The following is a 13,336-nucleotide window of genomic DNA, read 5'->3' as shown; positions in this document are numbered from 1 at the left end:
GCCTGACCACCTGAACAGTGAAAAATGTTTCAAATATGTAGTCTGAATTTCCCATGCCTCTCCTTAAAGCTTTTTCCTCTCATTCTCTCACTGCAGGCACAGCAGAAGAGACAGACCCCCACCTCACCACAGCCTCCTTTCAGGGAGTTGTAGAGAGCTGCGAGGTGCCCTCGGAACCTTTGAAACAGCTCCAGCTTCCTCAGCCTCCTCTCCTAAGTCATGTTCTCGACAGACCTTTCATGAGCCTTCTTGCCCTTCTCTGGACATGCTCCAGCACCTCAATGTCCCTCCTGTAGACAGGGGTCCGGAACTGAACACAGCACTCCAGGTGCCGAGTACAGGGGGACAGTAAGTGCACCCCGATCCTGCTGGGCACGCTTACTGCCCCAGGCCATGCCACTGCCCTTCTTGGCCCCCTGGGCACAACTGGCCCGCGTTCAGCCGGCTGTCAGCCCGCTCCTTTCTGCGGGAAGAGGAACAGACGCGCTGCCGGAGCTGAGCGCGGCACAGCCGCAGGGACCGCGCACGGCGGTGCGGAGTGCCCGGCGGCCGCGGGATGGCGGCGGTGCCCCGCTGCCGGGCCGTGACCCTGGCCGTGACTGTGACCGGGGCCGGGGCGGCGCCGCCGGGGAGGGGATTCCCCCCGCGGCTTAAGCGGCTGCCGTGGGCGGGCGGCTCCGTGCCGCCATGCCGCCCTCCGCGATGCCGCTGCTGCCGCTGCTGCCGCTGCTGCCGCTGCTGCTGGCGGCGCTGGCGGTGCCCGCCCCGGGCGCGGCGGCGGCGGGGGGCTGCGGGCCCTGCGATGCGGCGCGGTGCCCGGCGCTGCCGGCGCGGGGCTGCCCGCTGGGCAGGGTGCGGGACGCCTGCGGCTGCTGCTGGCAGTGCGGGCGCGGCGAGGGCGAGGCGTGTGGCGGCGGCGGCGCTGCGGGGGGACGCTGCGCCCCCGGCCTCGAGTGCGTGAAGAGCCGGCAGCGCCGCAAGGCCAAGGGCGGCCCGGTTCCCCCCGCCGCCGGCCCGCCCGGCGTGTGCCTCTGCAAGAGCCGCTACCCGGTGTGCGGCAGCGACGGGCTCACCTACGGCAGCGGCTGCCAGCTCCGCGCCGCCAGCCTGCGCGCACAGAGCCGCGGCGAGCCCGCCATCAGCCAGCGCAGCAAGGGAGCCTGCGAGCAAGGTGCGGGGCAGGGAGCGGGGCGGGCGGGCTGCGGGGCGGGGTGGCCGCTCTGCACCCGGCTTCGCGGGGAAGCGCCGCGCCTCCCCAGCGCTCTCCTGCCGCTTTATCCCGTCGGGGCGCTTCTTGGTAAAATGGACGTGATTTCAGACCCGCCTTAAATGGACTGGAGAGTCCCAGTCGGATGGCGCTGCCTAAACTTGGAGTACCACTTCGGACCGGCCGAGGAACTTGGGCACTCGCTGCTGGCTTCCAGCGGTGCTGGAACTACACGCCCTCACTTTTCATAGTTTGCCTGAAGCTTGCAGTTTGGGCTGCTGTGAGATGGAACAAAAGGGGTGAGCTATCCAGGGCGGTGTTCTGCCCAGGATGGTTGCAAGCAGAGAGGAAAGGAAATAATTAAATGAATGTGAAAGCCACAGAAATTCAGAGCCAATGAAAGGAAACGGTGACTTTCTTGTGAGCCGCACGTAGCGGTTTGCACTTGCTGCATTTCCGACCAGGAGTTTGATTCATCCCAAGATTTTTCTCAGGGATAGTGCTCAAGGAAGAAGTTGTTCTGCGCAGAGCCTCTACTAGAAATTCTAGCCTCTGGGAGTGGTTTTTGCTGGCGGGAGGGAGGGGTAAGACATAGCATGCAAACCATATACTAAATGTCTCAAGGACAAGATTGCAGCGCCAGTGCTGTTTTGGTGGAAGAGTGTTCTCATAAACACAGTATGTGCAGGTCACAACCTCCACCTCCTCCTTCTCTTGCTTCTCATAACTGAGGCCAAGTATGTTTGCAAAAAAATGTTTCTGAAACTCCCAAGGCAGGCATGAAAGACTGGGTGAGGATTGTGTTATGCACTTTGATGTTGCCCATTAAATGCCCTGTGCAGCTTTTCACAAACCTTGTCCAAAAGATTAGGCTTACATATTAGCCAGAAACAGTGTGGTAGAGTATTAACTCTTGGAGGGAAGGAATTTCAGCATTCAAGGCAATATGGAATAAGGTGAGAATAGCCTCAGTCCATGCCTCTCTCTAGTATTTGGAAGGAGCCTTTCCTGCCCAGTGGCCTCAGGACTCCTAAAATGCGTGCTGCTTCTTGGCTCTGCCAGCCCAGACGAGTGAGGAGATGGGTTTGAAAGATGTCATGCTTGAGGTGCGTACTTGAGAAGAAGGCTGTGTTCTCACTTGTTTTGCCCAAAGTAATGTGGGAGTTCATTACAAAACAGGTATTGATACTTGCAAGATACTGTCCCAACCCTTGGCTGTGCTTCCTGGTGTGTGTCCCAGACTGGATGCTGGTTTGACTTGGTGGGGCTTTGATCCAGACTATAGAGACAGAGTTTGATGAGATCAATGCAAACATGAGCCACTGGCAGGGGATGTGGAAGGGCACTGACCTGCCAGCCTCCAGTAGGTTCCACAAGATTTTTCTGTCCTGTGATCCTCACAGCAGCAGCTTTGCTGAAGAAGGGTCTCAGAGTAGACAGCCATTCCATGCACAAACTGCATCCCTTCCTTGGAGATGATCTCTTCAGGTGTGCAGATCTGCAGTGAGACTGCAGATCTTTGCAGGCTGTTGCCTGTTTAAGAATTTCGCTGGAGCATGTAGTGCAGAGCAACTGGCAATATGTTCAGTCCTCCAGGGAGAGGGGACCTGTTCTTTCAGCTCCTGCTGCTGGGAGAGCTCCAACCCAGCATCTCAGGGAAGGGAGCAGGATGGATGTGGGCTGCTCAGCAGTGGTGGCACAACTGATCCTTCAGCTATTTCTCTCACCTGCATGAACCTTCCTTGTGCTATGTGCCTTCTAGTGATATGCACTGCTCTGTGGCTTGCTGCCCAGACAGGGACATCCCACAACTGTGCTAGACATCTGGAAGTATTTCTGTATCCCTCAGGGCCTCCAGGAAGTTAGGAGCATTGGGTGGGAAGGGTGGAGAGTTGTAATCTTCACATGGATTTTGAAACACTGACAGGAGAGAATATCCATCCCATCAGCTTGTCAGGATAGAGCCTTTTCCAGTATCTTTCCAGATAGGAAACAGCACTTTTCTGAGTTTTTAGGACCTGGATAGTGTGGTAGGCAAATAGTGGGAGATGGGTTCTGAGGTGTCTGCATGCCCTCTCATGTCCTTTCAGTCCAAGAGAGAGCAGCCTTTCAAGATAGTATCTAAGAAGAGATCCAGAAACGTATGTTTCCAGCAGTAGGTCCTAACTGTGTTTAATTGCTTTTTGGGATTTTTAATTTTTTTTTGTTCAAGAGGAGCAGGAGAGGGAAGACTTGTTTTTCACATCCTGTTGGATCTTTCTTTGATGTTAAATAGGAAAAGGAATTAACACGTTCTCAGCCCTGCAGAATTCACCTTGACCTTGTCCCTGATTGTTTCCCAGACCTCTCAGATGTGATGCCTGTGTTTTGCACAAAAATGATGAAGCCATGCAGAAAGAGGTATTTCTGCAGCAGCCAAAACTTCCTGCTGGAGGGCAGAGGAAGACACAGTTGAGAAGAGTTTGAAAGGACAGAAATAACCTTTAGTCTACCTGCACTTGGCAGATGGAGGGATTCAGCTGGTCCTTTCTGAATTGGGTTTTATGTTGGGGATGAGTGGAAAAAGGCATCCTACTTGATTGTCAACTCCTTGAAGCTGCCTGACTGCTCTTGGTGCTGTGCCAGCAGAAAAAGCTGCACATCTTTTTGCTCTGGGAGAGCAGGCAGTGATGGCATGGGGCACCCTACTGGCTGGGCTTGTGCTTTGCCCTCACACTTGCACTCAGAGCTGGCCCTGGGTTTGCCCTGCTCCCTGTCAGGGCACCACTGCCTGCATGTCATCTCGACCTGTGTGTCCCAGCAGCCTTTTTGTAGCTAATCACAGTGCTGAGGGTGCAGGAGGTGGATGCTGTGAAGTTTTCAATCTGCTTTCCAGCACTGCCTTTAAACGGATTGTCTGTTTGCTCTCTGCCTATGAAAAAGCAGCTCAGGTCTGCCACCAGGTCTTGCAGGCAGGGCAGGTACAGGTGGTCTGGGGTGCCTCCTCTGGTGGCCCCCTTGGCTGGAAGGGAGGCTGCTCTGACAGCTGGGGAGCTGCCCTCTGTCACTGCTGTCACACAGCTGTGCGCAGATGTTCAAAACTGCCTCTTAAGGAGTTGGTGGCTTCAGGAATGTAGGCTGAAATTCAATTTGCAGTGCACACACTGAGGCTGTTTGCAGCCAGCTGGGACCTGGGGCAGGAGGACTGTGGTACCCACTGCCATGCAAAGCCAGCTGGCATAAAGAATTAGGGTTGCATGGCTCAGCTCAAGCCAGGCAGAAAACCTCAAAGCACCAACCCCCATAAAAAAAGGCTCTCAGGATTCCTGATGATGATCTCTGAGCTGAGAAATACCAGGCACCGACTTGTTGCCTAACCAACGCAGGAAGTGACAAATACCCCTGAGTTTTTCTTATCATTTGCTACAACCAAATACCTGCTTTGAGAGACGTGTTGTGACTGCTGGAAATACTGCCAAAGTTGCCTCATTATGTGGTTTGAAGTCCCTAATGCTTGTTCCAACAGGGTTGGGGTCTCCAGGTTGCTTTGCTGTTGTCAATCAAGGCTTTCTCTTTGTGTTACGCTCCCTTCTTTCTTGGTGGAAGCCAAACTCTTGTTCTTGCTCAAAAGCAGCATGCCACAAAGCAGCTTTCAGCAGACTTCAGAGGACAGTGTTTCACTCTCAGGGGAGCTGGTGCTGCTTTGTACCTACCTACAAAGACCTCCTGGGGAGGTAGAAACTCAGGGCCTCTCTGTGTCAAGGGTAAATTTGCTGGCTTGCCAAGCAGTCTGCTTTATTTCTGTTCATCTGAGTGTGGTTTAAAACTCTGTGGGTCCATGAAAGCGTTTTCCCAGCACTGGAAACATGCAGGGCTTTTCCTTGTGATTATGATGACTCCCAAGATCCCTCCCACAGGCTACAGATGAACAGCAGAACTAGGAGGGATTCTTTTACAATTGACTGTAACCAGCATTAAACTTGTCTACATTTCACCACAAGGGAGATCCCAGTCACTGGAGCTGAGCTGTCCCCTCAGAGAGGTATCATTTTGGTTTTCCAGAAGCCCAGACAGCATCCTTCATGGAAGGAATTTTTTGTTAAGGTGCCACACACCAGCTCTGGGGCTCAGAAGAAGGTGAGTGTGAGGTTTCTGGGCTGTCTACAGCCAAACCCTGTCTACAGGGTTTAAAAAAGCAATCTGATGGACATAGGATTGTGACTGCCAGGCTCTTGTGGAGACTGGCAGCCCCAGGGGCAAATATATCACCCCCTCCTCCCAAATTCCTGCCAGTTTACCCCATCAGTGGTTTTGCTTTGCTGATACTTCACTGTTCCATAAAGGTTAATCTGTGCTACAGACAAAAAAGTACCAGGTTCCCACAGGTCAACTTCAAAACAAGAAACATGAATCACATCTGTTGGCTCATTCCATCCAAATTCAGCTGTTGAGGCTTTTCCAGAAATATCTAAGGTTTGTTTTATTTTTTTAATCCAATACCAGAGTAGAACAAAAACAGGAGTTTTTGGGGAAAAAAAAGCTTGTGGGAAATGGCAGACTGGTGTTATCACTGAGATTAGCTCATCTTCTGATACAGCTGATTTATGTACAAAACTCTAGACACCACAAAACATAGTTCATAGCCAGGCACATTTTGCAAGAAATTCTTCTAGATTTGTTAACAAGAGGCTCAGATTGCTTTAGTTCTTTCCTACCATTCTTCCTTTTCTGGATTTTAAGGGACTTAGAAGAATATACACATTTAATAAGTGGTTTTGTCTTTGTTGGGGAAAGATTTAGCAAAGTTTTTGCTAAATCATCTGTGGTTGGAAATGAACTGAGTTCCCTGATTCTCCTGGGAATTTGGTTTGAGTTTCTTCATCAGGTGGGAGTGGGGGTCTTGCAGCAGTGGCTGGCTACCTGCTATCTTCCACTGCAAAGGAAAACAGGTGGAAGGTTTGGAGGTGGATCTTTCCTGCATTTCTGTGCTGCATCCTGAGAGTCTGTGGCAGAGCACTCGGGTGTATCCCATCAAGGCCCACAGACTTGCGAGTGCCTAAGTGGCACAGCAGGTCACTAATCATTTTCTCATGGATTATGGGGACTTCACTCATCTCCCCATCTGGGAGATGAGTATCCTGAGGACAACTGGTCTTGATATTTAAGAAATAGAAGGCATTAAGTGCCTCTGCCTTTTTCTCATGCCCTCTCACTACATTACCTTCTGCATTCAACCAATAATGGAGACACTCCTTGACCCTCCTTTTGCTGCCAGTGCATTTATAGAAACTTTTTTGTTGTCTTTTACTGTAGCAGCCAAATCAAATTCTAGTTGGGCTTTGGCCCTTCTAATTTTCTCTCTACATGACCTCACAACATTCTTATAGTCCTCCCACGTTACCTGATCGTTCTTCCGGAGATTATAGATTCTCCTTTTTTCCCCTAAATTCCAGCCTGAGTTCTCTGTTTAATGAGGCTGGTCTTTTTCCCTGGGCTTTCCACACTTGGGGACAGTCTGCTCTTGAATATTTAACAATTCCTTTTTTAAAACACATCCACCCTTCCTGGACTCTGCTGTGTTTCATGACTGACTCCTGAACACTGCTGTTCCTTGCTCTTAGTGTTCAAAAATACTGATGATTTAAAATTCATGTGTAACTTTGGGACCTTCCACTGTTGTAGCACAGGTCATAAATTCCTCCTTAAAAAGCATTCCACTATTTGAAAAGGTTTTGGTTCATTGGAGCTTGAGTTTTTATGGTTACTGTGCTAAAAGCTACTGTGGAAGTTGTTGAATATATTACTTGTCAGAGTCCTAGAGAGCAAGAGTGTGTTGGGGACTACACAACACCTTCACGGCTCAGGAGGATCCTGTATTTTACCTGTGTCTTCATTCTCAATCATCACAGCATACCCAAATTCACTAGGAAGGAATGATTACTGATCAGCAAATTCCACCCTATGTTTGTTTTTTCTGTTGCTGGAAAGGCATGCTGTGTTTAAAAAAAAAAAAGCGTTTAATCCTTTGTTGGGCTGAGGTTGTCTGAGGTTAGAACTAAATAGGAGATTACCACGTAACAAGTCTAATCAGGTTGGATTTTTGAAAGCCCTGCTTGCTTTTCCATGCATAAATGCTGCCATGCCTTTTTTCTGTGTCTCCCACTGCAAGCTTTTCACATTCTTTCCAGGCTTTAGCTCATGGAGGTAGATGATCTCTAAGGTCCCTTTCAACCCACACCATTCTGTGATTCTGTGATACGAAGGTCATGCCCAAGGTCTCTGGAGGCAGTGTTCCCAAACCATGGTGAAACAGCAGGGCTGGGATTTCCAGCAGCAGTGCTCTGCACCGTGCTGAGCCCAGTGGTGTGGAAAGCAGGAATTGCTCCATGGCAGAATGATGGTGGCCCAGGGCCCTTCCTCACGCTGACTCAATCTCAAGTCTCCAGGGCTTGGGGCAAAGCCGTGTCCGTGTTTGCAGCCTTTCCTGAAGTCTGAGGGGGAGCGCCCAAACAGACACAGCATCCAACACTCACTTCCTTCTGTAACAGTCTCTTCACAGACATTACAGGAGGATGAGAAATGCCTTCAGAGGAAGGTAACAGAGGAGGCTTGTTAAACCTGCCAGAAAGCAGCAGGCAGCTTTGGGAGTGGGGAAGGCCAGGAGCTGCTTCCCTTCCCGTCTGCTGCCGCCTCTCACAGGGCACTGACCTGGGAGGGGGCAGCTGAGGCCATGGGAGCTAAAATGACTAAATGTTGCTTATGGAAGGTTTCCCTTTTTCCATATAAAGTAATTTTGAAGGGAAAGTACTTTACCAGCAACCTAGGAGACTGGAGTGGGTTTATTTTCAGACTTGCAATATATTGTGAGCTAAACAATGTTTAGCTTTTGCCTGGGTTTGTCCTCTCGGGGACTGTTCCAGATTGTGTGTGTGTGACCTGGGGCTGTGGCAGGGCAGTGCAGTGCCCAGTAGGGCTGGCTGGGAGCCAAGCTGACCCCATGTGAGCTTCAGCATGTGGTACATGGCTTTGTGTGTTCATGGTCTGGGCTTCCACACACTCCCAAGCACCAGGACAGAGCCCACAGTGTCAATGTCCAGCTGATTTTTGCCTTGTGGGCCCCTTGATTTTAGCAAAGGAGTTACTGCTCTGCTTGCTGTGTGATTTTTATTTGACTGTGTGTGAACAGCAAAGGAAGATTGGTGAGGATGGGCTAACCCTCAGCTGTGAGTGACCATCCTGGTATCAATGAGGGACAAGTGGGTCCTGGGAGATGCCAGGTCTCTGCAAGCTGAGGCTGGGCACAGAAGGGGTGCCTGGTGTAGGAGGGGTGTCAGGAACAGAGGCCAAATAATATCCTCATCAAGGATGTCAGAGGCTGTGCTGTGCACATTGCTGTGGCAGAAAAGCAACTACATACAACAATGGGAACTCCTTTCCAGCTCTATTTTTGACATAACACAGGCTGTAAGTTCCCTACAAGCTGCAGCAAAAGTGTTTTCAGGCTCTGTCCCAGGGTGAATGAGCTCTGGGGCTCGGTAAAAAGCGCCTTCCTGGGCCAGGGACAGCTATTTGTTTTACAAACAATGGGCAGAGCACAGAGGAAATGCTTCAAGTGCCTGTGAAGAGCAGCTGATCTCCATCAACAGCCTGGGCTGTCATCTTGGTCAAGGAGCTCTCGTGCAGTCAGGGAGCATCTGTACATCCACAGTGTCCCCAGCAGGACAGCAGGGACCACTCAGCCGCCTTGATGGTGGTGATCATTTTTATGGGCAGGTGCAGCCCTTCCTGAAGGGAGCTGAGGGAGAAACCATCCCCTCTGTGGGCAGTAGAGCAGCAAGACCTCCAAGGTGCAGGCTGTAGGATGATGGCAGGGGGGCTCCTTGCTGGCAAGAATCAAGATCTCTGCTTTGTAAAAGGTGGGCTTGTTTCCAGTCCCCACTTTGCTCCCTTCACAAGAACTTCTGAAGCAAGAGGAGCACTTGGAGCAGGGAATGTCCTCACATCTTCTGAAGTGCATGCAAGGCTCTGCTGTTCCCTGCCTCTCCTGTTGTGTCAAGTTGCTGTATCATCTGTCCATCTCTGCCCACTTTGGGGGACTGTGGGAGGGAGCAGGGTGACTGCCATGCATCTGGGTGTCAGCTCACTGTTGTGGGAGCTCAGCTACTGCTGTGGCTGTAGCCGGTTTGACTTTAAATCTGATGACTTCTTGGCCTTTCTCATTTATTTTTAGTGGCGGAAGAAGCCCAGCTCTAGAGTTTGGTTGTATGGATTTAAGTCAAATGTCCAGAAAGAGCACGGTGACTTTTCCCATGACACTTGCTGCATCTCTCAGGATGTGTATTCCCTCCTGGCCTCAGAGCTCTGTCAGATACAGGCAGAGGCCTGTGGACGCTTCTAGTTCATTTTGCAGCCAAATGTAGAACGTCATGTTCTGCCTGGTTGGATCAGGATGTACATCCCGAGCTCAGGACTAGCTTGTAACAGCCAAGCTCTCACTGTGCTGTGGCTGCTGTGCCAAGCCAGACAGGGCTTTGCTGTGAAGCTGTGCAGGCAATTCCCCTGTCCAAGAGGATAAACAATTTCTCCTCCCCCAGGAGGTGGGTAGAAATAGCTTGTCTCTTCCCCTGACAGCAGTTGCTGCTGAAAAATCCTGGTGTGACCTGTTCATCCTGGCAGGGTGAATGAACACCTCTGAGCAAGTGGGTGTCCGAACCCTTGGCATGGGGGGAAACTCAGGCAGTAACCAGGACTGAGTCACCGCAGGCAGTGGATTTAGTGGTGTGCTGAATGCTGCCAGTTTCCAACCAGGGCAGAATTGAGCTGGATCCTGGAAGAGTGTAACAATGCCTTAAAATCCATCTGGCTTTTAATGTGTCAGGTTCTCTCCTTTCTGTGGTGAGATATGGTGGTCATTGGGGGGCACTTGTGCTTTTCCTGCCTCATGGAAGAACCCCAGTGATAGAATGGTGTCATACAGGGGCAGACATAGCCTTGCCAGCTGGGGATAAGTCCCAATCTCTGCTTTAGGAAAGCTAGTTTGCATGTGGAGGGCTGGGCAACAGAGTAAGGGCAGCAGCAGGCTTTGCTGGATGCGTGTCAGCTGGGGGTCCCACACAGAGCATGGGTCCAGCCAAGCTGCCTGGGGACACTGTGTCCCATCAGAGCTTCTAAGCACCTTATTATCCCTATTGTTTAAGGGACACCAGAAAAAGAACAGCCAGGCTGTGCAGGAAACGCTGCACTGGATAAGGGGAGCAGAGTGCATGACCTGAGGTGGCCCCATCCTGAGCATGGCAATGTCCTGAGCTGGCCACTGTGGGGTACTCAGGGGGAAAAACCTTCAGCAGGGTGTTGAAACGCTGCTTAAATCCTCTTCTCAGCTGAGAGACTCATCTCTGTGCAGAGGAGGAGCACCTGGGTTGTGGTGTCTGCCAGGAAACCAGCCCGTGCTGACTATTAGGTGTGGTTTCAGCCATCGCCCAGGGCAACACATAAAACTTTTCTGCTTCTCCACAGCTGCCTTCTGTTAAAAATCAGAACAGGAACACTTCTGTAACAGAGAGTGTTGAATGCAGCCAACCCTGGTCTCTTAGCAGCTTCCCACCAGCAGGCTGTGTACAGTCATTCCTGGAGAGAGAAGTCTCGAAAGAGAAGAACAAACACTTCTCTAGGTTTGCACCCGCTGCTCAGGAGCATCTCAGCATCTCTTGGGCTAAAATAGAAGCTGCCCCATGATTTGTCCCCAGATCACGAGGAGGAAGAAGACACCAACTTTCTGTTGGAAGATGTTGGTGCAGTGGGATGCACTTGAAACCTAGACCCCAGTCTGAAACAGGGCTGCAGGGTAGAGTGAGCATGCAAGGCTGAAATCAGTGCAGATTCAGGACCCCATAAGGAGCATTAGGACCCATATCTGCCCCTCTTTTACAGGGCTGGGAATGAGCTCTGTGTGCTCTGTGAGTCAGTATAACCAGGAGCTTCTGTCAGGCTGGCTCTGGAGTACCTGTCTGCATAGGAAATGCCTTCTCCTGATGGAGCGTAATGGGAGCTTTAGTTTCCTGTTACTGCCTGCATCTTCAGAACAGAAGGGGGAAAGCTGCTTGTGGTGTTCTTAAAGCTATCAATAACTGGAAATAAACACTCTGTGCTCCTTTGGTCTGCACTTCCTATTGTGGGGAATTAATAGCTGCGTTTTACAAAACAGCCTCACTAGAGAGGGATTGAACAGAAAAGGCCTTTCTTCCCTTCCTGAGATATGGTTATGTCTCCAGCATTTCCCAGCCTGAGGGATAAACATCTCCAGCCAGATCTGCAAAACAACTCTGCTCTGATCTGCTTTAGAAGCAGCTCTCTATTTAACCAGGAATTGGAGCTCTCTGGATAAAGATGGAGCTCTGCATTCACTTACTCCCTTCGCAAATCTCGCCCATCGAGAGCTCTGTCACCACCCAGCCAGCCCTCTTTGGCTGAGCATTGCACACAGGTAAAACAGGAATAGCATAACATTGAATTCTGCTAGCCCACAGTCAGGGGATGGAAATCATGCTGGGAGAAATGATGCTGCTAAGTTGGGCAAGCTCTTTATGACATGATTGAGTGGGAAGCAGCCTGTCTCCTGGGGATCCCTTCCTCCATGCCAGCTGACTTGGTGACTGCATGGCAAACAGAGCCAGGAGTTGGTACAGTTCTGCTCAGCCTCTGAGATGACAGAATATAAACAGTATTTTACTTGAGAGGAGGACGACTCATCACCTGAACTGCTCAGCACTTAAGTTTTCATCTGGGGCAAGCACCCATTGGTCTGGATAGCTCAGGGCTGGGTGTGTGTGTTACTTTGGAGAGAGAAGTGTTGTGATGTGGGATCTGCCCAGTGAACTTTGCTCCTAGCAGGGATCACGTTCGCCTCATTCTCAAAATTGTGACTGGCTCCCACTTAAAAGGCTTAGCATGGAGGCAGGCTTGCAGTCACCTGGGACTTAAAAGCTTTTCTCCCTTTTTGCAGGACCCTCCATTGTGACTCCTCCTAAGGACATCTGGAATGTGACAGGAGCACAGATCTACCTGAGCTGTGAAGTCATTGGCATCCCAACCCCTGTCCTCATCTGGAACAAGGTGAGGACCCTGCTAGGAGCTCTTACAGCTCAGCAAATCTGAGGTGCCTGAAAGTGCCTGGTAAGCACAAAGGCCACAGCAGATCCCTCTGTAGAAACACACCTCTTTGATGAGTTCTCTCATCTGTGCAGTTCTGTCCACCCCCAGTCGTCTGGTTTTGCTTAGTTTTTAGGCATTATTTAGAAAATAAACTCTTGTTGATCCTGAGGCAGGACAGGACTCATGTTTCTCTTGGTAGCGCCTGGTATTCGGAGCATGTAGGGAATGTCCCTTGACCTGCTTTTACCTTCACCCTGCTGGCAGCAGTGACTCTGAGGTGGCTAGACATCGCCCACGTCGGGAACAGGAACCACATGGGGCAGTCATGTAGCTGCAGTAGCCAGCAGCATGTTGATTTTGGCAGCACTGGTAACATCTGGTTTAGGACAGGGGCCAGTGTTGAATGGAGAGGATCCTGGCTGTAGGGCTGAGAGCCACTGCATGGCTCCCCTGTACAGCCTCCTCAAGTGCCACAGGTTTGTGCACACTTGTGAAGAGTCTTAAAATTAAGTTGAAATGTTACTACTTAAGGATACTATGGAGAAAAAACTAGGTTGGCCTAAAATTTTCTGTAAGACAGCAAGCTTTATTTGTAGGGGTTCAAGAGCAGACTGTCAGGTGATTATACAATGCGGACTTGTTGACTCAGGCAGTGTGTTCTGCTTGTTTATGAATAGATGCTGAGTTTACACTCCCTGTCAGTGCTGTTCTGCTTTTCATGCCTCTTCCTCATGGCTGAGAGACTGCTTGACCTGGTGGTAACAAGGGCTGAGCACCACTTATCCTGTGCTGTGCTGTGGGCTCAGATACTGGGGAAAGACTGCAGTGCTGCTTTCCCATTGGTAATTACGTACCAGGAGGGACTGCCTGGTTTGCTGCAGCAGAAACAAGCAGGGCTGAACACACCCTTGTGTGCACACAAAGTTCTGTGAGGCCAGATCAGCACAGGGCATGTTGGCACATCCCACTGCCCAGCACCAGAAAACTGGGCCACTCTTG

General features: G+C 50.8%; 1 protein-coding gene across 1 annotated transcript in view; it reads left to right on the top strand.

The window, feature by feature from the left end:
• The first annotated feature begins 685 nt into the window (after positions 1–685).
• Positions 686–13,336, top strand: part of IGFBP7 (insulin like growth factor binding protein 7) — a 15,095-nt gene continuing 2,444 nt past the window's right edge. The window contains exons 1-2 of the mRNA XM_033059818.1: positions 686–1,171; positions 12,189–12,298. Of these exons, the coding sequence (XP_032915709.1) occupies positions 688–1,171; positions 12,189–12,298 (594 nt within the window). The 5' untranslated portion in view covers positions 686–687. The remainder of the gene's footprint in view (positions 1,172–12,188; positions 12,299–13,336) is intronic.

Source organism: Catharus ustulatus, chromosome 5, assembly GCF_009819885.2.
Source record: "Catharus ustulatus isolate bCatUst1 chromosome 5, bCatUst1.pri.v2, whole genome shotgun sequence".
In the NCBI taxonomy this organism is placed as follows: Eukaryota; Metazoa; Chordata; class Aves; order Passeriformes; family Turdidae; genus Catharus; species Catharus ustulatus.
Note: the sequence above shows the minus strand (reverse complement) of the source record. Positions and strands in the feature narration are given on the sequence as shown.